General features: G+C 37.3%; 1 protein-coding gene across 8 annotated transcripts in view; it reads left to right on the top strand.

The window, feature by feature from the left end:
• Positions 1 to 24,227, top strand: part of ZMYND8 (zinc finger MYND-type containing 8) — a 48,918-nt gene that overhangs the window by 18,533 nt on the left and 6,158 nt on the right. For 6 of the 8 annotated variants that reach the window (XM_077187399.1, XM_054644695.2, XM_077187393.1 and 3 more), the window contains exons 3-19: positions 2,080 to 2,228; positions 6,676 to 6,894; positions 7,733 to 7,846; positions 8,624 to 8,716; positions 10,000 to 10,087; positions 10,735 to 10,790; positions 11,223 to 11,300; positions 12,348 to 12,463; positions 13,491 to 13,972; positions 14,318 to 14,458; positions 16,941 to 17,093; positions 18,169 to 18,672; positions 19,471 to 19,842; positions 21,412 to 21,602; positions 22,149 to 22,229; positions 23,241 to 23,319; positions 23,844 to 24,083. In XM_077187399.1, the coding sequence (XP_077043514.1) occupies positions 2,080 to 2,228; positions 6,676 to 6,894; positions 7,733 to 7,846; positions 8,624 to 8,716; positions 10,000 to 10,087; positions 10,735 to 10,790; positions 11,223 to 11,300; positions 12,348 to 12,463; positions 13,491 to 13,972; positions 14,318 to 14,458; positions 16,941 to 17,093; positions 18,169 to 18,672; positions 19,471 to 19,842; positions 21,412 to 21,602; positions 22,149 to 22,229; positions 23,241 to 23,319; positions 23,844 to 24,083 (3,156 nt within the window). The remainder of the gene's footprint in view (positions 1 to 2,079; positions 2,229 to 6,675; positions 6,895 to 7,732; positions 7,847 to 8,623; positions 8,717 to 9,999; positions 10,088 to 10,734; positions 10,791 to 11,222; positions 11,301 to 12,347; positions 12,464 to 13,490; positions 13,973 to 14,317; positions 14,459 to 16,940; positions 17,094 to 18,168; positions 18,673 to 19,470; positions 19,843 to 21,411; positions 21,603 to 22,148; positions 22,230 to 23,240; positions 23,320 to 23,843; positions 24,084 to 24,227) is intronic. The other 2 variants (XM_077187398.1, XM_077187394.1) reach the window with 1 other exon arrangement.

Here is a 24,227-nt window from a genome sequence, read left to right as displayed (position 1 = left end):
CCCAGTATACTCAGGCTTCTTGAACCAAGGAGGAAAATTACATCACTTTAAGTAGTTTTTGAAATTACTTAACCAAACATACATGTTTGTGTGACCATTTAATAAGATTATTATTGAATCAGCACCTTTTCTCCTGAATTGTAGCTTCGATTTGGCTGTGACTGAATAGTCATTCAGTTCTGGTTTAGCTAATAACAGTTTAACACTTTCCTGACCCTAAATCAGATAGTTAAGGAAGGAATCAACATTTAAAAGTGAAATGGATCACATGAACGAGGCAGGAACTTTACTGGTGATTTTCATACTTAGAGCTCCTTTGTAAACCTCACACTCTGGAAACTGGTGTGCTCCACCGGTGGCAGTTTTGTGCCTGGGAGTAAGAAATAAAGGCAAAGAGCAGAAAACTCTACTGTCCATTTCTCCTCCTGGTTTAAGGTACAGTCTTGAAATAAAAGCCCAAATGTCTTTAGGGATGGCTTTATTTGCTGGTGAAAAACTTGGGTTTAGAGACCCCTTTGAGGATATTTTTTGTAAATAATAATAAAGAAACAAAGACCTTAATGTGATGGTGGAAAAATGAGAAAAGACATGGTATGATGCTGTGTTTTGTGGGTCACTCTGAATGCAAACAGCTCCCATGCTGAAAAAGCTCCATTCTACTTTCATGGAAAAAACAGCATTCAGAGCTTGTTTGGTTTCAGGTTTGATCATTTTGATTTCGTTGTGAGCTTTGGTTTAGCTGACACTGATGCAGCAGTTTCTTCCAGGATAGCTGGGTTAACACATCTCTCTTGGGATATGTGAAGCATATCCCAGCCCAAGGAGTTCTTCTGCCACCTTCTGTGCATAATCAGCCAAACTGACAAAGCCTCTGAGTTTGCTGTCAGCAGACTTGCACTGTGTTGGCATTTTTATTGTGTAATTGCTTAAGGAGGGGAGGAAACAGACATTGTATTTTTCACACATAGAGGTGACATAGCAGCTCTTTGTATTGTCAAATCAATCTAAATTTGGGGCTAAATGGAGCAGGAGGCAGATTTGTTTGAATCCAAACACAGCAAGTAACAATAATGGTCTCAGGCACATTGTATTGATTGATTTCAGCCAAGGCATGTCAGCAGATAACTGGTGCTAAATGCTGCCAGTATGTGTAAAAGAGAAGGGTGTGTGGGAAGAGGAAAAAAGTCACAGGTTTTAGTGTCAAAGCTCAAAACATGACAGGTTTTTGTTTGTTTATTTAAACCAGTTTACTACATTTTGCCAGCATTTCATAGCTTATGTCAACAGAAGAGTTTCTCTAAGAGCTGACAGTAATATGTCTGTTGTGCCTACAGAATTAGTGGCAGACACTTCTGAAATTGTTGAAATTCCAGATGTTGTTAGGCTGTAGCTCTTCTAGAGTAGTAAAACACAGGATGGGCAAACACTCCTACTTTTGTTTTCTCTCGTACAGTTATATGTCCTTCCACCTGTATTTTCATGTGTTTTTCATATTTATTTATAGCTTCCCTAAATATGATCTTGACACATATTAACCATACTTTTGGTCAATCAGAAGTCATCATATAACACTATATTTTCCATAGATTTGTTTAGAAAGTAGCCAAAACCACTGCAGCTTTTAATTTTTTCTGTACAATTAAATATTAGGGGGATGGTTCAGTTGTTTCTCTTATGATATTGTTGAATTCTGATCCCTGTGGTTCTATGTATAATTTTGTTTTGTTGCATGCATTAAAAGCTTAGGGAAAAATGAACCTGTTGACCTAACTCTGATGAAGTTTCACTTGTATTTTGTCAGAGTCATATCACTGTTCTATGACTGTCCTTTGCAACTGATTGTGTACTTGTTTCTTTTGAAAAATAGCAGTAAGTTCTTTTTAATAGAGCTGAGCATTTTGTATTCTTTAGGGATTACTGAAATTTTGTTCTGAGGGAATGAAGTTGCAAATGCCCTTATTTTAAAAAGATGAAATAAAAATCTTTGAAGAGTGTGAATGACAAACCAAAACCATAACATTGTTGAAGCATTTTTCATCAGTTTGCAGGCTTTACCCACATTGTTTGCATCTGTTACAGATCCTGGCTCTGCTGAACGTGCAGCACAAAAACGGAAATTTCCCAGCCCTCCACATTCCTCCAATGGCCACTCACCTCAAGATGCATCAACAAGTCCTATAAAAAAGAAAAAGAAGCCTGGTCTATTGAACAGTAATAATAAAGAGCAGGTAAGAGAAGCCATGGTTTTATTATGCTAGAATATGAAATAGAGGATGTAGAGACAGCTGAGCAGGAGCTCAGTCTTCTTCAAGGAAGCTCCATTTTTGTACTCTTAAGGAATGGATATTAATTTTTGAATGCAGTGGGGGTAGAAGTTGGTATTGTAATTTCAATTTGAATGCTCTTTGATTATTGTTTTACATCTGTTGAAAAAGACCACCTGTGTCCTGTTTAGTGATTTCATAAAGGTAATAAGATGTATAACCAATAAATGCAATTTGGAACAGAATTATTGTGAATAATTACAACAATAAATAATAACAATAACAAAACCAACAGTAGCTGTTTTTTTATTAACACCATTAGCAGGAAATGGTCAGTAGTGTGATAACCTAGATTAAGAAAGGTCTCATAATGTCAGTGAAGTTCCTCATCTGCTTGCAGTCCTTTTCTGCTGCCCGTTAGTCAGCTCCACCTTGGTACTCTCTATATTTCCTCCCCTCCCTTAAAGTTTCCAGGCAGTGTACACTCCTACCAAACTAGTTAAATCAGAGCCACACTGACTTTTCAGTCTTTATGCTTATAACCTTATTTTTACTGTCTTCTGAATGCTGAATTGATAGCATTTGTTGTCCTTCTTAGAGCTTGACTCCACAAGACTTGGACAATTTCTGATTCCTTGTATGATGCACATGAAAAAATTATATTAATTGTATTGAATAGCAAATATTGTAAAGCATCTCTACCATCTTGGAGTAGATTACATGGAAGTAGTCTTCAGTCTTACTGAAATTACTTCACACCTGATGTGCTAATGACACACCTGTGTACTTTTCAAAGTGCATTTCTGTGTCACGGGGTTTTTTGCCAGTGTCATATAAACACAGGATTAAGTTCTGAGTGTTCAAAGCACTTTCTCCTGGCATAAGAGCATCCACATTATCCTGGTACAATTGCATTGGTGAAGAAAGAAAATGAAATTCCTACTCACTGCAGTTGTCCTGGAACAAAAGCTGGCCTTAAAATCAGCCCTTAAAACTCAGTATAAATTTTATTTCAGGATAACCAGGAGATGTAACTGTATCATGTGGTGGTGCACTGGGCTCAGTTTGGCATTTGCTGAGCTTCACTGCAGCCTGGGTTTATTCCTTTACATCTTTCATTTTCTGGGCAGATACTGCCCCTCTGAAATCTGAGCTGTGCAGTGCCGAGATAATTTTGCAAACAGTGGAATTGAATCCTTGGGTATTAATTTCCACTTTTTCTTCCTGCATTTGAAAATATATGTGAAAACGTAGTTGCAGTTGTTGAACTTGATAAATTCCCCTTGGTAAATACTTTTCTGTTTTCCAGGTATCTCAGACCTGTACAGGATAGAATAAAGTTGTGTATCTAATGAAGAAAACCTATCAGACTTGCTTATTTTGGTGTGCTTATTACAAGTTAGCAAGCAAATATCATCTGTTTAGTTCTGTTTAGCTTTTACAAGCTGCTTTTCATTTAATGTTGTCTTGCATGTCAAATTTGAAGTGGGCATGCCTGAAGATGACTGTCATGTCTAAATAGGTTCAAACTCTGCTCTCTGTGGTAGCAGGAGCTGCTTTTAAAGGTTCTTTTACTGCTGAGCAGATGTGAGCTGAGCATGCAGGTTCTAGTTTTGCTCTCAGGGTGAGTTTGAGTGTGATGTAGCTGATAGCTGTGGTTCTGATTGACTGATAAATCTGTTTGGAGGTATGACAACCTCCCTGGAAACCTCTAACTTAATATTCTACATTACAAAGTGCTTTATAGTGCTTGACCTTTTCAAGATACCATTACTAAAATTACAGTTGCACGAAGCTTTGTACTACATGTTGTGGGTGCAGTCACAGATCTTCACAATGGTGCTATCAAGTATTTAAAGTGCTGAATATCAGGCAAAGAATTAAGGAATTGTAGAATGTAGTTAAGGTGAAAACCCAGGAACTTCTGACACTTAATTGGACAGTTATAACGTAATTAAAGTTGTTAGCTTGTTTTACTATTAGCTTCAATATTAATTTAAACTGAATATAAATAGTGATCTTTTTCTCTCCAAAACAGCACTGTAGTACTGTTGTTTGTTTTCTTCAGTTTCCTTTGTCATTCTACAGGTCTTAATAACTTCAATAATGCCTTTAAAACAAGCTACCACCTAGTTGAGCTTGAACTTTAATAACTGTTAAAATTTTAACTCTTAAAACATATTACTCTGACTAGGACGAGTGAAAAGGTCCCTTGATGCAGTTGAATCGTTCATTTTCAGTCTTTTAGTTTTGTCCTTTGGGTCTCTATTGAGTCTCTAAACCCTTTTTTATTTTGTTTCTTAAACTTGTCTTAGGCAAAATAAGATGATAGATGTCTAAATGATAAAAGCATCCTTGAACAGAAACCAAATTCATCTCATTTACCAGCAAAAATTGACTTCTCTTCAGTTTGGATGTTATGATTTCTGTGGAAGTTTCACAGGTTTTATGTTTGTAAAAAGCAGAAACTTTTTTCTCAAAGCAGAATCTTTGAATCTTACAAAGTTAGTGTGGATATACTACTTATATCCACTTCAAAGTCAGAATACATATTAAATTCCTGTGGTAATTTCCTTTATCTGCAGTGGAGGAAGTGCCCCACAGCTGCCTGTCCATGTGTACAAGACTGAGATGGTCTCACAGTTGTGGTGCACTGAGCTGCAAACAAAACATGTTTCTGCACTGGAAATTACAACTTTCCCTTCCTCACTCTGGTTTCTTTGTTTGAATGCTTGTTGTAGTAATTAGTTTGAAATGGACTGAAATCCTTATGCTGTCCCACTTATTCCACAAGATCGCATAGAACCATCCTTCTGAAATTCTTGTCATGTTGTGTCATTAAATGTGTGTATAGAAAGTACAGAAGTAGCACTTTCCCCATTTCTGTGGTGGGAACAAAGTGTCTCTGGGCTTTATCATCTGTAGAATAGAAAATGAAAGCCACCAAAAATTGGCACAAAATCATGTGAAATTTTAGGTGGCACAGTGTTTATGGATAACATCCTTTCTTCACCTAAAATATTGTATAGTGTTAGATAATCTAGGGGTTTTTTTGAGATACAACATCTTCAGGTGGGTTGTGGCTTCTACCTTGAAGATCCCTTATTCCTGCAGATAATTAATTTGTAACTTTAGGTATCTAGAAATACCATGGTTCAAAGAGGCATGTTGGTGCTTTCTGGGGACATTATTTATGCCCTGTGTGACTGATTTTGTTCAGGATGCCTCAAAGGTACAGAACACTTTTGGTTGCCCTCTCCTGTGAATCACCATGGCTGTGTGACAGCTCAAGAGTCTCAGAAGTTGCAGATTTGTAAATGGTGTAGGACACATGAAAAATGACCTGAGAATAAAACAAAATGGTTCTTCAGACTACAAGTGCTTGGATAATTACAAGTGAAGTCACAAGCAAGTGGTTTTACATCAAACAAAAAAATCACATTAAATGAGCTGTCTAAAATCTCAAGGCTGCTTCCCTCCTCAGCAAACCACCCCTATAATAAATACCAAACAGAGAATTTGAGTTCCCTTGTCATTAATAAATAAATTTATTTTCTTTTTATTAAAAAATAAAAAGAAAATAAATAGTTTTCCATGTTAGCAGCTCTTCAGAGATGATATAACAAACTTTGGGTATCTCTGGACCCATTGAAGCCATCCCAGGCTCTTCACTTCTTGTGTTTTGGCGTCAGCTGTGTCATCTTTGAGCTCTCAGGCTCAAGGCAAAGACCAGTTCATGCAAGTTACAAAGTTCATACTGGTTTCTAGTGCAGGCAAACCGGTAGAGATGTGAGTCTCAAGTTGTGATATGCATTTAGGTGGTGAATGAAATATCTCCTTAGTGGAGGTGGCTGCTCAGGATGTGAATTTGCTCCTTTGTCATCCTTCTCTACAGTTTGCCTTATTAATCAAAATCAGCATTGGCTTGCTTTGTGGTACAAAGCTATAATCTGCTGCAAACCAGCACAGATTTGCATGGTGTTCAACTTCTTGTTGCAGCACTAACCTCTTCAGTTTTCCCAGGTTTAGCCACCACTAAATATCTCAGTATTTAGCTTGCACGGCCCCATGAAATTCTGAGTTGAGAGGGCCTAATAGCTTCTATGGCAATACTTCTTTCTTGAAGCTGAAAGTGTTTGCTGGCTCTTGTTGGATTGCATGTCTTGCACTCAATGCCTTCACTTGCCACAAAAAATTTATTTCTGGTCTTGAGTGCAAATTGTCATTCAGCATCTGAATAAGCAGTAAACTTCTTTATGAATGATTTTGTGCAATGACTAAGATACTGTGCTTGCATAAATGTTAATCAAACTCTGTAAATTGCTGTTTGCTTATATATGATGACTATTGCGATGTGAAAAAATGCAAATTTGTTTTGAAACCAAACCTGTTTTTCTTGCCTACATTTCAGTCAGAACTAAGACATGGTCCGTTTTACTATATGAAGCAGCCACTCACCACAGACCCTGTTGATGTTGTACCGCAGGATGGACGGAATGATTTCTATTGCTGGGTTTGTCATCGGGAAGGCCAAGTCCTCTGCTGTGAGCTCTGTCCTCGGGTTTATCATGCTAAGTGTCTGAAACTGACAGCCGAACCAGAGGGGGATTGGTTTTGCCCAGAATGTGAGGTTAGTTTGATATAAGGAGTGGATTTCTTGCTTGGTTTTGAGATTTAAGCAGCTTTTTCTGTGTTCTGAAGTGTTTCTGGTTTATTCCTGTTGCCTCTTGGTCAAGGTACCAGAAAAATTTGTGCAGAAGAGGAGGCATCCACAGCTGTGCTTCACCACTTTTTCTGTGTGTTACCTGCCTTGTGTTTACCTTCTTACCACGAGTCTCCAGCTCTAGAGAAGCACCATTTCAAAGAGTGATCTCTTCATCAGGCACCAATAATTCTGAAATCATTCTGAAGTTTTCACTAGTTTAACTTGTGCTTCTTCTTGTGAGCTTATCAGCTTTTCAACAGGGCAGAAAAAAAATGCACTATAGGGTCTACATAAACAAGTGGGTATTTGGTTACTGTGGAAGAATTTAATCATTCCTCTCCAGTGATTTCTGGGGAGAGAATACTTAGCATCCAAATATCTGTAATGACAGCAAATTGTTTTATGACATGTTTTCCTCTGATCACTTATTTTATTAGGGCCCAGGTGACCTTCTCACTCTCTCACATTGCTCTGAACTCATATTGTATTTGGGAATTTTATGTATTCACATATTCACTTTGTGTGATCTTGAAGATGCTGGATAATTTTCTGCTCCTTTTCCTTTTTTCTTCTTTTTGATAACATACACAGGCCAAAACCCAGGTAAAACAGGCATCTGAAGTACTTATATTACACTATCAGAAATGTTTTGTTTCTCATAGAACAGCTATTATATTTCATTTGATTGGTAGAATGTGTCAGTGGAGAAGTATTTATCTGGAAATGTTTGCTGACAAAGTGTCTCTTTAATCTGAACTTTTAGAAAATCACAGTTGCAGAATGCATAGAAACACAGAGTAAAGCAATGACAATGCTCACCATCGAACAGCTATCATATCTACTGAAGTTTGCACTACAGAAAATGAAACAGCCAGGGGTAAGGACATTTCTGTTCTTTTCTCCTTTAAATACTTGGATCGTGTGTTTGTCATAATCTGGGGTTTGCTTCCTTTAGTGGATGATGAATGTTTTGTTTATCAGATTGTTTGTGGCAGCTTCTGTTCTATCTGCCACCTGTCTAGCACAGACAGATGAGTTTAGGTTGGACAGACTGTTCTGGAGTGCATTTAAATTGTATTTTTTTGATGTAACCTCTGGATATATTTTCAGTAGGTGTAATGAAAGTACAATGGTTTTCCAGTGGAGAGTGGTGGTTTCTTACTCTCTGAAAGTGGACAATGCTGTATCAGACATAAAAGGGGAATGTGGAGACATGATCTCCTCCCAATATATTTATATGGACAGCCCAAGGCACTGACACTGTTGCATTATTGATTATATGTGTTGAAAACATAGCTTCTATCTGTTACTAGCAAGTGTTCTTACCACAGAAGTTGGTTGTATCACATACTTTTAAAATGCTGAAGAAATTCCTTCAGTGTGTCTAAAATATGTGCCATTGTGTGTTGGAAATCACAACAGCATTTTTAAAAATCCTTCAGTTTTTGTGATTTTTGCAATTCATCATGTCCATCATATGAAAAATCAACTAAATGAAACCCTTTAGTTCCTGTTGTTCTACTATTAATTTATTACCTCACAACTTATAATTACCTTTGAAGAATTTTGTCAGATAGCACAGAGAATGAGTGTTGTGTCATTGATGAAACTGTTCAGTATTAGTAACCAGTGTGGTTATTTTTTCCCCTAACAGACAGAGCCATTTCAAAAGCCAGTTTCACTGGATCAACACCCAGATTATGCAGAATATATCTTTCATCCAATGGACCTTTGTACATTAGAGAAGGTTTGTATGAAGCTAGCTGAGGAAGGTCCTTGAGTTTGATTGCCATCTGTAACATTTCTAAAATGTTTCATAGGGGGGAGAGAGGCTTTTGAAATTATTTTGATGGATGGGGTGGTTTCTTGGTTATTATGAAAATGAAAATTTGCAGCTTAAAACCAATCATATGTTAACTGAACTTCTCTGTTCTGTCTGAGCCAGTATCAAATGCTTGGGAAAAAATAGTGTGAAAAAGACAAGCTTACACTGCTGACTTCCTTCTGTTAAATTCATCTGATTCCATGAATGATCTCCAGGAGGGACTTCTTAAAGCAGGATTTTCATTTGATCATTATGTTGCATTATGTTTCATTTGATCATTATGGATCATTGGTTCATTAATTAGGGACCATTTGATGTATATCCAGGGGTCATTCCTGACTCATTTTACTGATTATTCAACAAACACTGTAATCTCCACTGCACCTGAGGTGTAGAAGAAAAAAAAACAGTCAAGAGGTGGATAATGGAACTTTCATTCTCAGTTCAATAGTAATTTGAAAGTACATATAATGAAGAAATTCTCCATTGCTTAATGAAGAGTGAAGCCTTGCAGAGCTTTGTTCTGTCAGGACCTGGTGAAGAGACAACTTTTCATTCTCTGTGTCCTTACAGAGGAGGCTGATGCCTTTATGGTATAAAGAATGGTAACAAAATTAATTTTATTTAATCAAACTGCTTTACCCACTAGGTAGACTCTAATATCAAACATATTGTCTAATGGACTGTGACCAGTATTTTTTCTATGTCTTGTAAAAATTAAAACTGCTGTGGAGTGATGATAAATCAGTAGAAGAAACCACAGACTTTTCTGCAGAAACATTGTGTTCCTAATGCTGTTAGGAAACATGATTTTTTGGAAATGTTTGAGATGTCGATCTAAATAATTCACAATTTAGATTTAATTTAGACAGTTCATACATTTTCAGGGCAGTCAAAAGGCACCTTGAATTTGAGAGATTCTTAAGCATTTAGAATCATAATTCTGCAGTTAATAAATATCATGGAATCACAGACTGGTTTGGGTTGGAAGAACCTTTAAAGCTCATCTCCTTCCAGTCCCCTGCTGTGGACAAGGACACCTTCCACAGGACCAGATTGCCCAGAGCTCTGTCCAGCCTGGCCTTGATCACCTCCAGGGGTCAGTTTCATTTATTGTATGACTGACAGAACACAGCATTCTGGAAGAAGCTGTCACTTCTTACTGATTTCTGTTTCCTGATACATTCTTAATTTCTTCTTTCCAGAATGTTAAAAAGAAAATGTACGGTTGCACTGAAGCATTTTTGGCTGATGCCAAATGGATTTTGCACAACTGCATTATTTACAATGGGGGTAGGTATTAATGTGTACTTACATCCTTAGATATGAAACCTTGCCATAGTTAAAGTCATGGAGCAATTTGTAGACTTCTACACTGAAATGTAATGACCATAGTGCCTAAAAACAACAATTTTTTTTTTTTAGCAAGTGGAATAAATAAAACTATAGGGCCAGATGCAACCTGTGCTGTCACTTACTCATTCCACCTTAGAGAAAAGATTTCAAATAAGGTAAAATCATGGAATGGTTTGGGTTTATAGGATCAGTGAATGGTTTGGGTCTTAAATGATCTGATCCAATCTGCCTCATCTAGTTCCAACCCCCAAATTGCTTTAATGTTTTGCATCATACAGCACTTAAATGAGACATAATTGAGAAGATCATACAGCAAAATCCCTCATTGAAAGAGTGTGTCAGTGGTGGGAAGGATACAACAGGCCACAAAAAGGAGCATTTAATGATTATTAAATGTTACATTGAGAAAAAAGTGCTGATGTTCTGCTTTTGCAAGCATGTAGTTCATGCATATGTTTTTACATAGTTTTTTTAGATATTCTCTTTTGTTTTTACAGATGACTTTTATATCTGAAAACTGTTGATTTTATCATGGTTCTGCTATAACAATTTTCTTGGTTTAAAGCATTTTATTGTTTCCTCAGGAAATCACAAATTGACACAAACAGCAAAAGTCATCATCAAAATCTGTGAGCATGAGGTATGAGTGCCCCAATTAAATTAATTGTTCTGTGTGTTTAGTGTTCCATGTCATGTATTTGTGAGTGACTTAATACATATTTTCCAAGATATGAATTGCAGATTTATAATTTTTGTAGGTTTCCTTACACTGAGGTATGCATATCCATGGCCTACAGAATGGCATTTGGTAAAAGCATTGCCAATATGTCTTCCACTAGGATATGCACTATTTATAATTAAGCCTTGTGGGGAGGAGAGGGAAGAGGAGAAAGTGGATATATGGATTCTGGTCAAAGGCACCTGTCTTGTTAATGAGTATTTGGAGCTGATGCATAGATGTACTTTTTGTGGTTCTTTTACTGTAGCAATATGATTTTCCTCTAAATAAATGCAAATGACCATCTTTTGGACTCTGTTTAATGTCTCCAATAACTTTGCTTTTTCTTTCCAGATGAATGAAATTGAAGTATGTCCGGAATGTTATTTAGCTGCTTGCCAAAAACGCGAGAATTGGTTTTGTGAGCCTTGTGTAAGTTGAGAATTATGGTAGTCTAGCTACTACATTAAACTAGCAGTTCTCATTTGACTGTTATCCCCTCTTTGTTTTAAACCTGTGGTGGTTCCTGAGTCAAGGAAAGCTGCTGTAGTTTACCAAGCAGCTTGTGCTGGGATACCATCCTTGTGGAGTCTCAAATTGCTTAGCTGTAAGATTGCAGGTTTCACAAAAGGATTGATCCAGTCAGAAATAATTGTAATGGCTGTCAGCAACCAGTTCACAAGTTCTCTGTCCTCAAATACAAGGTAACTGCCTTGTGCCAGCAGTGCTTATGTGTGGTACCCTCCATGCTTGGAGGATTTCTGAAATGTGAACATCTCTTTCTGCAGATGTGCATCTGTTGAGACCTGCTTTTTCTTTCATTGATATCATATGATATAATATAATCTATTGATAAGTTGTTTCCTGTTTAATACTGAACCAAATGTGGGAAGACACCTTAAGAGTCTCAAGTAGAAGTGTGTAATCCATCAAGTTCTTTCTTGGACTGTCCTGGTTTCAGCTGGAATAAGAGTTCCTTTTCTTCTTAGCAGCTGGAACAGTGCTGTATTTTGATTCAGTATGAGAATAATGTTGATGACACAGTGATGTTTTGGTTGTTGCTAAGTAGTGCTTACCCTAAGTCAAGGACTTTTTAGTGTCTTATGATCTGCCAAGAGACAAGCCTAAGCAAAAATTACAGCATTTCAAAGATTGGCTCTAGCCTAATTTATGTTATGCTATATATTTGGAGGGGACTAATAAAAAATAAATTATTAAAGAAGTGCAATTGCAAGCATTTTAATCAAGATGTGTAAGGTTTTATGCTTAGCAAGTTTTTTTAATATAATTTTATCATTTTGTCCTCTTAGGATTTATTTTTTTATAGTAAAATGGAATTTTGTATATGGCAAATGCCTTGTGCACGTTGGATCTTTATTGAATCTAAGTGATACATACAATTTAAAAAAAATCATGTTATCAGATTTGAAGCTAGTACTGCTTGCATTTTCTTACTGTGTATTTTGCCTCTTCCTCTAGAGCAATCCCCACCCTTTGGTCTGGGCTAAACTCAAAGGCTTTCCATTCTGGCCTGCTAAAGCACTGAGGGATAAAGATGGGCAAGTCGATGCCCGTTTCTTTGGCCAACATGACAGGTGGGAGTTGAAAAAAAGGATATATTTGACTGTTCTTAAAATATTTATGTTGTAATTTTGTGTCCTTACAAGTTTTTGGATCCTGTCTTTAGAACCTTGACTCTAACAAAAGCTGTGTAATACTGTAGCAAACACAGTTTTAGTTCCTTACATGATTGTAAGATAAATCCCTAATCTGGTGAGTATGCAGCTTAATTCCTGGGTCTGATGTTGTGCTGGGGAGAGCTGCAGTTCTTAAGGGTGGAAGAAACCAATGAAGTCATTTATATTGTCTAAACATATGTACACACCTATAGGTTTAAAAAATACAGAAATATAACCTGTGTTGAAAATGCAGTTTTGCTCTGAAGGGAGTTCTCTGTACTTGTGAATCCTCTGCTTAGATGGACACAGCCATGATGAATACAAGTTGATTTGCCATGAATTAGAAATATAAATCTATAATAATATGTGTAAAAAACCCACCTATGCAGGGCCATGGAATAATTAAGTCAAAGTTCCTGCTGTCTTAGGGTCTTGGCAGGCAGTTTCAGGGTCTGCTTCATTTCATGGTAAATAAAATCTCTCCAGTACTTGCTGATGGAACTTTTCCTGGCACTGAGGAATTTGGCCAACCTGGCCTGGGGTGTAAAATATTTCTAAGAAGGTGCTTGTGAAGTATTCCTTTCCTTACCAGCTTTTTACATTTTTGTGCTATGACATATAGACTGTTTAGCAATGGCTGTCTTACAGTTACATAGACTGTTCCAATTTGGAACATTTTGTCATTTGACCAGTGTTAAGTCATGTTTTATTGCTACTGGGTAAAATAAAATAAGCCACTGATAATCCAAGGCATGCAGTTTGCTTACTTACCAAAAGTAAGCACTGAAATATTAAAAGAATGTAATGATGGTTCTTTAAAATTATCTGAGCTACTCCTATCTTTATGATTAGGCAAAAATAAATTAGCATTTGCATAAAAGCTGGCAATGTCAATTCACAGTATGAAATGTAGTTATATTATCTTTTTCTGTTTTATATATAGGGCCTGGGTTCCAATAAATAATTGCTACCTCATGTCTAAAGAAATTCCTTTTTCTGTGAAAAAGACTAAAAGCATCTTCAATAGTGCAATGCAAGAAATGGAGGTTTATGTTGATAACATTCGTAGAAAATTTGGAGTATTTAATTATGCACCTTTCCGGACACCATATACTCCCAACAATCAATACCAAATGTTGTTAGACCCTGCAAACCCAGCTGCTGGAACTGCAAAGACAGACAAACAAGAGAAAATCAAACTAAATTTTGATATGACAGCATCACCCAAGATTCTGATGAGCAAGTCCATGCTGGGCAGTAGCACAGGTCGCAGGATTTCACTGACAGATATGCCACGGTCACCAATGAGTACAAACTCCTCAGTTCACACTGGCTCTGATGTTGAACAGGATGCAGAGAAAAAAGCAACTTCCAGTCATTTTAGTGCCAGTGAAGAATCCATGGACTTCATTGAGAAAAATACAGGTAAAAAAAAATAAAAGAGGTACAGGACTTTGGAAATGGGCTAGTTTTATTTCATGTACTTTTTAATGATAGACTGAGTTATGACTTGGTTTATGAAGAAATTTTAAAAAAAGGGATGCATGTAACTTTCAGTATCACAGATAAGAAAGAACAGTTCTTTCTGTCACCTTGAGAAGGAATGAATAATCTTGAAAAATGATTCAACCTGTTCAATTTAAATAGCAGGAAAGAGTTGTAACTATTAAAGTGAATGGAGAGTGGAAATAAATACAAAAAAAAATTAGAACTGTCATGAGTAGGTGTTCTGGTTTTAAATCTGTCTTTATTAATTTTCTACTTTTTCAGCTTCTCCAGCACCAACAAGAACAGGTCAATCAGGGAGCTTGTCAGGCAGCCCCAAACCTTTCTCTCCTCAAGCATCAACGCCAATTTCTGCTAAGCAAGAAAGAACTTCCACGCCAGGAAGCATTCTGAATCTTAACCTTGGTTAGTTTTGATGTTTGAAAACCTAATAGTCTAACAGCTGAACAAATTATGCTGGTGTCAGTGCAACATAATACAAACAAATGTGCTTGTATGTGACTTTAAATGAGCAAAGGTCTTTAAATGAGGCACACATGTCATTATTGTTTTATCAGATTTACTGGGTTTTTTATCTTGTAAAAGGAAGTTTCCATTATTGTTTCTTGTTGATGAAAGGAAGTAGTTAAAGGATAATTTTCTTAGCTGAACTGTAAACATGAATGTGTCTAAACAGTAGGTAAGTTTCTAAAGGTTGTAATTACATGAACATTGCTGCTCTTCACCACTCAGTCTCTCTCAAGTGAATTGCTGGCAAGGTTTTCTTGTGATCTTTAGGATTTAGGATTTACTAGGGCTTCTCTCTTGCTGCCTTCACATCACCTCCTCACTGACCATACCTCTCTAGGGAGATAGATGGATGAAAGGAATTAGCAGAATTCTTGAAGTCTTGAAACTCCCTAGAAGTAAATTTTGGGATTGTGGAATTTTGAAAGATGGAGTGGGTAAGTACTAAGTTGGTAAAACAGCTCTGCAAGCCAAACATGTAAATCAGTTCCCTCAGTCATGCTTTGTTCCTGTGGGTGTTCTGATTCAGTTCTGGTTGCTTTTTACCTTCACGTGACCTTACACAGAGAACCAGGATTTTGCCCCCTTGGTGTTAGCCAGGTCCTTCAGGAAGGCTTAAGTTCAAATAATGAATTCATGTCTTTAGTGCCTTACAGGTATTCTGATTCTGGATACAAGTCTATTTTTCAGTGGGTCATATGTGTGGACATAGTTGTAGAATTAATTTCTTCTGCTGCACTGCAGCTGTTTGTCACCTCATCTGAGGTGACAATGCATTTGGAAAAACATTAAGAACTACATAGTGCTGCAGTTGTTTGAACCACAGATGGGAGACATCAGCTGGAGCACTTTGAATAAATAGCATAGATTGGAAAATCTGATGTTATGGCCCATGAGTAATAACATAAAAGAAGTGCTTGTACGCTCTCAAGTAGAATATCTGGGGTTTTTTCAAGTTTAGGGGAATTTCCTTTATTAAATATTCTTTTTGTTAATGTGAGTGAACAGCCCTTCTTCATTTAATAGTGTCAGCTGTGCCAGGCATGTGTTCTTCTGTGGATATTAGAATTTTTCCAATATAACTCATTGTGTCTCATTGTCATATGTGATGTGAACAGAGTTTCTCTCTGCAAAAACAAAAGTGAGAGTCCAGAAAACAAAGACACTTTGTATCTTCAGAAGAGTGCTAGGAGGATTCTGTGGTCTGTAATTCAGCAAAAAGGAAGGAAAAATAACAGAAATGAACCATCTGTTGCTACTGGCACACTTGCTAATTGACATATACTGAGAAATGTGTTATTCTATCTTGAATTTACTAATTTGTCCAGTGAAATAATCTACATTTTATATGTATTCTTATGACCTAAGTTTTGTATTTTAAATGATGACTACAAAGATTTTATGTGTCTTATAATATTATAAAGATTTTAGTTCTATTTAATTTTCTCTGTGAAGGTAGTAGTAAATAACAGCAGTAGTTAAGTAGAAGTGCTGTCAGACAGCTTTACAAACCTGAATGGGGATTTCTTGATAAATTCACATGGATGGAGAAAAAGTCCCCATAAATTTAAGCATGTGTTTTGTGTTTGAATAGAGGAAGAATCCATTTTTTGTAGTAAAGTCATTTTAGAGTTACTTTTTATCCCACAATTACAAAAAAAAGTGCAGCATGTTGCAGATTGTCTGCATTTCTCTTTGGTGAAATGTGTTTTCCTGGGGTTTCTGTGGTCGAGATGACCTTGAGGTGTTAGAAAGTCTCTTTTTCCCTACCCTGAGATCAAAGGAGTCAGGGTTTTTCAGCTGTGTTTTTCAAGGTTGTTTATTCTCTGTTATCTAGAACATTCTTTTCCTGACCTGCTGAGGTCTGTCTGTGGCACACTGACCGCCCCAGAGGCGCTGTTATCTTTTTGTACTAAAAACTACGTGTACATTATTTACAATAATTTTCCAATACCTGTCATCTATGTTAGACAGTGTGTTTCTACTCTAAACCAATCCAAAAGTGCCACCATCACCCAGAAGATGGAGGCTTAAAAGAAGAAAGAAGAAGGACAAGGGATGCCCAAATCCCTCCATCTTGGCTTCTGAACCCCCATTCTAAAAACCCAAAATTTTACTTTTTCACCCTGTGACAAACTATCATTCTGCTTAAACTCTCGTGGCTTGTAAATCCTCATATAAAGTTGGTAATTTTTTCCATGGGTTAAAATCAAAGGCACAGGTGTCTTTGGCTTCGTGCCAAGGTCTCTGAGCCCCCTGGCAGGGGCTTGAGCCATCCAGGGCAGCCAGAGGGATGTCCTGGGTTCTGACAGTGTTTTCTCTGGATAGCCATCCTTTCCTTGTGTAAAATCTCTATTCTGAGCCGTGTTTGTTGTTGCAGACCGCAGCAAGGCTGAGATGGATCTGAAGGAGCTGAGTGAGTCGGTGCAGCAGCAGAGCACCCCCGTGCAGCTCATCTCCCCCAAGCGCCAGATCCGCAGCAGGTTCCAGCTCAACCTTGACAAGACCATCGAGAGCTGTAAGGCACAGCTGGGTGAGTGTCCCTCAAGAGCTGCAGCCACATTGCTCCTCACAGAGAAGAGCAAGGCACAGTTCTTCCCAAGAATATTTCTGGGTTTCACATTCTCTGAACAGCAGAGAAAGGAAAAACAATTCTTATCATTTGCTGCGCCTGTGTTTGTGCTAAAGTAGAATGCAATATGGAGATGGTTTACCCAAAGTGATGGTGTTTTGTTTCCTTGGCCTGTCAGGGCCAAGAGAGTGTGTGTGTGTGTGTGTGTGTGTGTGTGTGTTGGGACTGTGTGCAGAGCTGAGTGCTTGGCAGGTTCAGTTTTAGATGTATAGAATAATATAGTATAATAAAGTAATTAATTAGCCTTCTGATATCAGTGGAGTCCTCCTCATCTTTCCTCCTTTGTCTGGGCCTGTGACCAGCCAGCTATGAAGAACACTCAAATTGGAGGTCAAATAAGTTTTTGGATAGTAAAACCATAAATATTTTATGTTTTAAAACAAGAGTAGAAAATATTCAAACTCTTTGTGGTGAGTAGAATGCACTGAACTAGTTTGTTTTAAAACACAGTGAAACCTGATGCTTCAAATTTTTCTTTCATCTTTTAACCTGTTTTGGTACTGTTCTGATATGGATAGTATGAGAGAATTATAGTCTTAACTGCTTTGCATGTTGAAAAATTGGAGAATTCTGCCTAAATTCTGTCAGTTGCACAAAGTATAATGAATGTAAGTAACTAAATATAATCAGGTGAATAGTGTTGCTGATTTTTAAGGATTTTTATCTTGTGGATAAAAAAAATTCGTTTTTGTATTTGTCAACATTGGACCCTGAATTGAACAATAGACCTTGCAGGTAGTGGGAAAAAGCAGTGAAAGGAGGGCCATTGAATGAAATAAAAATATTTATTGGAGTATGTAGAAGTTCATTTTTATACATTATGGTGCTGGGATAGGGCACTAAGCTTTGTAGCTAAAGGACTGATAGTTAAGGTAATGGTATGTGTACACTTTGTTCCAGTATATAGAGAGTATTTTCTTGGTAATGTCAGTCAGTCTGATGTCAGCATGGAATGTACTTTCCTTCCCACAATTAGGAATAAATGAAATATCTGAAGCTGTTTATACTGCAGTAGAACACAGTGACTCTGAAGATTCTGAAAAATCTGATACCAGTGACAGTGAATATAGTGATGAGGATCAGAAATCAAAGAATGATCAAGAGGATGGGGAGGACAAGGAAGGTGCAAGAAGTGACAAAGAATCATTGAGCTTGAAAAAAAAACCCAAGCCTCCAGCACAGAATGAAGACAAGGAGGAACTTAAAAGCACAAGTCCAGAAGTGGAGAAAACAGAAGAACAGGTCAAGGAAAAGGCTGTTTCAGATACTGAAAAAGAATTTTCTGAAAAGGGAAAGAGTTTACAGCATCCTACAAAAGAAAAGCTGAAAGGGAAAGATGAAACAGACTCTCCAACCGTGCATCTAGGACTGGACTCTGATTCTGAGAGTGAACTTGTCATCGATCTAGGAGATGATCATTGTGCCCGTGAAGGAAGGAAAAACAAGAAAGAATCTAAAGAATCTTCTCCTAAACAAGATGGTAGGATGAAATTATTTCCTTTTGTTTACCCTCTGTTCTGTTCTTACCAAAGGTAGAATTGCCACCTTTATTTTTGCATTAAGATAAAAATTGTTTTAATACAGATATTTTTAGGAGTGTTTGTTCATCCTTTGTGACTATGAAAAAGTTTTCAGTGCCCATTGTAGTTTCTGGTTTAAACAAAATTAGTTTTACTGTTTCCTTTTGGCAGAGTGGAACTATGAATATCCATAATTTTTGCTGGGCAGGACCCAGCACTTGGCCTTACTGAACCTGATGAAGTTGTGCCAGCCCACTGATTCAATCTGTCAAGATCTTTGTAGAGCCTTCCTGCCCTTGAGCAGATCAGCACTCCTGCCCAACGTGGTGTCATCTGAATTTGGTTGACAATGTCAGTTCACTGTTGTTTAGAAAGTTTATAGTTCCTTCAGTTACTGCTCAGACATTAATCCTTTAGAATGTTTTTTCTCCTGAAAGAAATTGGGATGACAGGTGAAAGTGGTAAGGCAGAAACACCCTAACAAGTGCTAACCTCTCACATATCTTTTGAATGAGGTCAAGCTGGTTTTTCTTGGTTTTGTACTTCTTATTTTGCTTAGCCACTGATGCATCTGAATTGCCACCAGTTTCCACTAGACTGAAATGACTTTACTTGTAGAATATTGATTACTTTTGAGGAAAACAATTCAAAGCAGACTGGAAGGTATATATATATATACTAGTTCCAAAAACTAGATGGAAAATTACAAATCAGATGTGTTGGTGAAAAGCAGGCATAACATTTTATGTTTTGTTTAGTTGTAGGTAAAACTCCACCTTCCTCCAGTGCAAGCACCCAGCCTCTACCAGAAACTCCAGTGCTCACCCGCTCTGCATCACAGACCCCCCCAGCTGGTGTGACAGCAACCACCAGTGCTGCTTCTACTGTCAGTGCTCCCTCTGCTGCCACAGGGAGCCCTGTGAAAAAGCAGAGGCCTCTGCTGCCCAAGGAAACTGCCCCTGCTGTGCAGAGGGTGGTGTGGAATTCTTCAAACAAATTCCAGACATCTTCTCAGAAGTGGCACATGCAGAAGGTACAGAGGCAGCAGCAGCAGCAGAGCCAGCAGTCTCAGTCACAGCAGCCTCAGTCCTCTCAGGGGACAAGATACCAGACAAGACAAGCAGTTAAAGGTACACACTTTTCTAACTCAAATGTGCCTGTGGTCCCATAATTCCCCAGTAGTGATCCCTGTGCTCCAGGAGGGCCCAGCCAAGAGTTCTGCTGTATAAACAAAATCTCAAAGTGTGCTTCTACTCTGATAAGTGTCTTTAGTATCAAAGTTACTCACTATACTTGCTCTTTCTGGTGTCTATTTAGAGTCATGTCTTCTTATTTTAATGACAAAAAAACTGTGTGTCTGTGTAAATATTTTTGCTTTACATAGCCATAACAGACTTGGAAGGGTGAATGGAATGATTTTCTGGATCATATGCTAAAACCATTAACTATTCCACTTGCATGTTTACCAATGTCACCTCAGTATCTACAAATTGCTTCCAGTTTTATGTGACAGATCTGAAGGGTTTTTCAGAGTATAATTTGACAACAGTGAAATTACCCAGGCTCCAGGATTTGTCTTTGAAATCCCTGTTGTTTAACAAGACTTTGATGCTAGTTTACTGAGCAAACAGCCCTGGCATTTCAGAATGTTTTCACAACTGTTTTCTCACCATCCCTTTGCTGGAGCCTTCACCAATAGCTGGCACAGGGTTACACAAACCTGTGCTGCTGATGCTTCCCTTCACTTAACAGCAACTTTATGTAAATCAGCTTCATTTGTCACTTCAAGTTAATAAACTGAAATGTTTACTGCTGTGCCTGATGAGGAGGCATTCTCCACTCTACTGACACCACTGGCACACAGGTGATCTTGTAGAGAGGTTTGGTGATGGTTCACATACAGACATTTACAGAGGCTCATTTCTCTGGGCCCAAACTGCTTTTGTTCCTGTCATTTAAGCAGTGTTGAGGAAGTGGCATCTTTCTGCTTTTAGACTGCACAAATTGATACAGAAATATGGAGTGAGGAAAAATAAATGTGAAAATTGGAGAAGTTAAATGCTAAACTTTAAATAGAATTGTACTTTAATACATACCTTAATAGTAGGGGCTAAACTTTGTGCTCAGCCCATGAGTTTGTTTCCTCAGTATTGTTTACTATTGAGCACATCATGGCAATGTTCCATCTGAAATATTATACTCTGGAAATCTATCAGGTGGAAGCTATAAAATCTATAGATTTCTTATATACTGATTTGGCATAAAGAAAAATATAGCACATAAAGATGAATAAATTGTTTATTTTGGTTATTCCACTACTGAGGATATTAGCAATGAAGACATATTTTATAATATGAATCAGTAAAAATAGCTTGAAAAGTTTTATTCTTAAAAAACCACATTTTAACAATACTCCAGCAGATAAGTCATTAGAACTGAGAGAGACTTCTGCTCTGGCCAGTCTAAAATGATAAGTTTCAAAGTTATATTTACTTCATTACCTCTAAGCCTTACAATTATGTACAAGTTCAGTGGCTGAGTACTGTGTAATTAATCATTAGATGGCACCATTGTATAAATAATACAAATTTGAAATGGCTACATGCACACAGTTTAGTTAGATATTGAAGGTAGAAAGTTTGCCTGTTGTTTTCATAATTCCTTGTGTGATTGATCCCCTCAATGTTCTCTTTTCTTAGCTGTGCAGCAAAAAGAGATCACCCAGAGCACTTCCACATCCACTATAACCCTGGTCACAAGCACTCAGCCCATTTCCATGGTTACCAGCTCTGGATCTGCAAGCACACTTTCTTCTTCACTCAGCACAGACTTGCCAATTGCAACAGCTTCAGCTGATGTGGCTGCAGATATTGCTAAATACACCAGCAAAGTAAGTTCTGGAGGAAGGTTTTATTGAAGTTGTACCTTTCTTTTCAAGTTGTACCTCTCTTTTAAAACACCCTGTAGTTTCATCAGGTGGGATCAGTGTGTGTTCACACATTAAAGAGAGGCCAAATTGTTAAAGAGAAGGGGTGGTCTCATCATAGTGACAGTGAGGGAAGGGATGTGAGCTTTCCATGCTCTTTTAGATACTTAGATTAAAAAAATCAATGAATACTATGTATTTTTGAATGGAGTTTCTTCCCCAAATTCATGGTTATATATTTTTTGTTTATAAATGATATCAATAGCAGTTTCTTAGAAAAGTAGAAGGTCAAGCAGTTCACCTGTTCAGGACACTTAAAAATCAGAGTCCTGATCAAAATTCTTGTTTTCCACCTTCTAAATAAGTAGAACCAAGTAAATATCATATATTCAGAGGGAGAGAGAAGGGTAGCAATATAGGTTCCCAGTAGAGAAGTTGAAAGAAAATGAAAGTGAAAATCTATTAAAAATATATACCAAAGAATTATTTTCTCTTCTTTTTGTCTTTTAGATGATGGATGCCATCAAAGGAACAATGACTGAAATATATAATGATCTTTCAAAAAATACTACTGGAAGTACAATAGCTGAGGTTAGTGTAAGATTAAAAAAACCCTTCCATTTTAAGTTTGAAAAATGCAAATTAGTATTTTTATGTATATTTAAATGTGCTACATAACTGTATCTACAAAGTTTCATATGTGAAGATTGTCAAGAGATAAGTAATTTCTGTGCTGTTTTAGAAGTAATGATTAGAATGGTGGAAAAATACCAGGTGGGCTCTGTAAGATAAGCATTAAGCCATCAAACCCAGGTTCTTCAATCTTCTGTCAAGAATTTGCTACCTTTGTAAAAATTGGAAATGAAGTTGTTTTTTTTTGAAAATAAATTATTTGTAAACTGTGTAGTGCAGAAGTTTATTACAACCATAGTTTTTAATACTTCTTTGAAATACTTTGAAACACTTTGCATTTTTAATGAAATGCTATACATTGCATTTGATATTCCCTAAGGGTAGGACTTAATATGTTCTAAGGGTTTTTTTTTAATCTTGAAAAAGCAGATTAAGCAGTGCAAATTAAGAATAAATGGGAACAAATAAAGCTCAAAGTGTGACAATTTGTTTACCTGCTTTAACCAAAATAAGGAAGTCAGTTTTGAGCAAAGATGTTTGTATTCCTGATCCACAGTGAATTGATAATCTTGCTTTTCTAAGCCTCATCTAGTTAAAATAAAAGACATGAAATGTCATGCTAATAAATGCAAACAGCACTGAGGAATAGGTTCTTGATTCCAGTCAGAAATTTGAGATGTGACAGTTTTAGAGAAATCAAGTTGAACAGAAGTTAATGTAAGTTTAACAGAAGTTTTTTGTCTTCAAAGAGTCCTGTGCTCTTTATGGTGAGCAAATCCAGCAAATAGATATTTTGAATACTTCACACTTTGGTTTGGGGTTTAATATTGTCTTTTCCTCATGTTAATATGAAGGAACCTTGATGTAAACAATGGCTCATTGCTTTGGACATGTTTTTTAATGTAATCATAATGCATTACACACCATGCCCTGTTTGTTATTACTAACTATTAAATTTTTAATATTTAGATTCGGCGTTTGAGGATTGAGATAGAAAAACTTCAGTGGTTACATCAACAGGAACTTTCAGAAATGAAACATAATCTAGGTATGAAAATGACAGTCCAAAACAGTGTCAGGTATTGTCCTACATAGAAAATGGAAATGCTTATAGTATGTGTTACCTTCATCACATTGTCCCTCGTGGAACTAACACATTTTGCTTTGTAAAGAAACTAAGATACGATGAACAAATGAGAGAAGAGGTGGAATCCTCTGTATTTCCTGAATTTGGAGCAGGACAAAAGTTTGGGCTTGCAAAGACAAAGCACATTAGCAGCAGCTGCATAAGTTCTTTCTGTGCTTATGCTGTATTCTGGTTCTTTGTGGGACATCTAGAAGTAAAGTGTTAAACAAATGGAAGGCAGTGGTTAAAAATCATGGTGCCACAATAAGAAAAGATGGAAGACTTGCATTTTTTGAGTAGGTACGAAACAGATGCCCAAACTCAGGGACTACCTTGTCTGCTAGCTTTAATTTCATGTTGTCATTAAACTTATGAATATTACTGTGTTGCACCTTGCTGTTGGGGAGTGGAAAATGCAAACCCACCTTTCTCTGGATTTTGAGTAGAACTGACAATGGCTGAAATGCGTCAGAGCCTGGAACAGGAACGGGATCGTTTGATTGCTGAGGTGAAGAAGCAGCTGGAACTGGAAAAGCAACAAGCAGTGGATGAGACCAAGAAGAAGCAATGGTGTGCCAACTGCAAGAAAGAGGCCATCTTTTATTGCTGTTGGAATACCAGCTACTGTGACTACCCCTGCCAACAAGCTCACTGGCCTGAGCATATGAAATCTTGCACACAGTCAGGTAATGGTGCCTCTTACACAGCTGGGGGGGGTTTGGGTGGGTGGATGGATCCACAGTGACTCAGTTCTTCATGTGCAGATGTGACTCTGAGGAGGGACTGTGGACTGGCTCCATTGAGTAGTGGCCTCATTCTCTTTTTCCCTT

Source organism: Agelaius phoeniceus, chromosome 17 (assembly GCF_051311805.1).
Source record: "Agelaius phoeniceus isolate bAgePho1 chromosome 17, bAgePho1.hap1, whole genome shotgun sequence".
Classification (NCBI taxonomy): Eukaryota; Metazoa; Chordata; class Aves; order Passeriformes; family Icteridae; genus Agelaius; species Agelaius phoeniceus.
The sequence above is the reverse complement of the archived record's forward strand: the minus strand, read 5'-3'. Positions and strand labels throughout refer to the sequence as shown.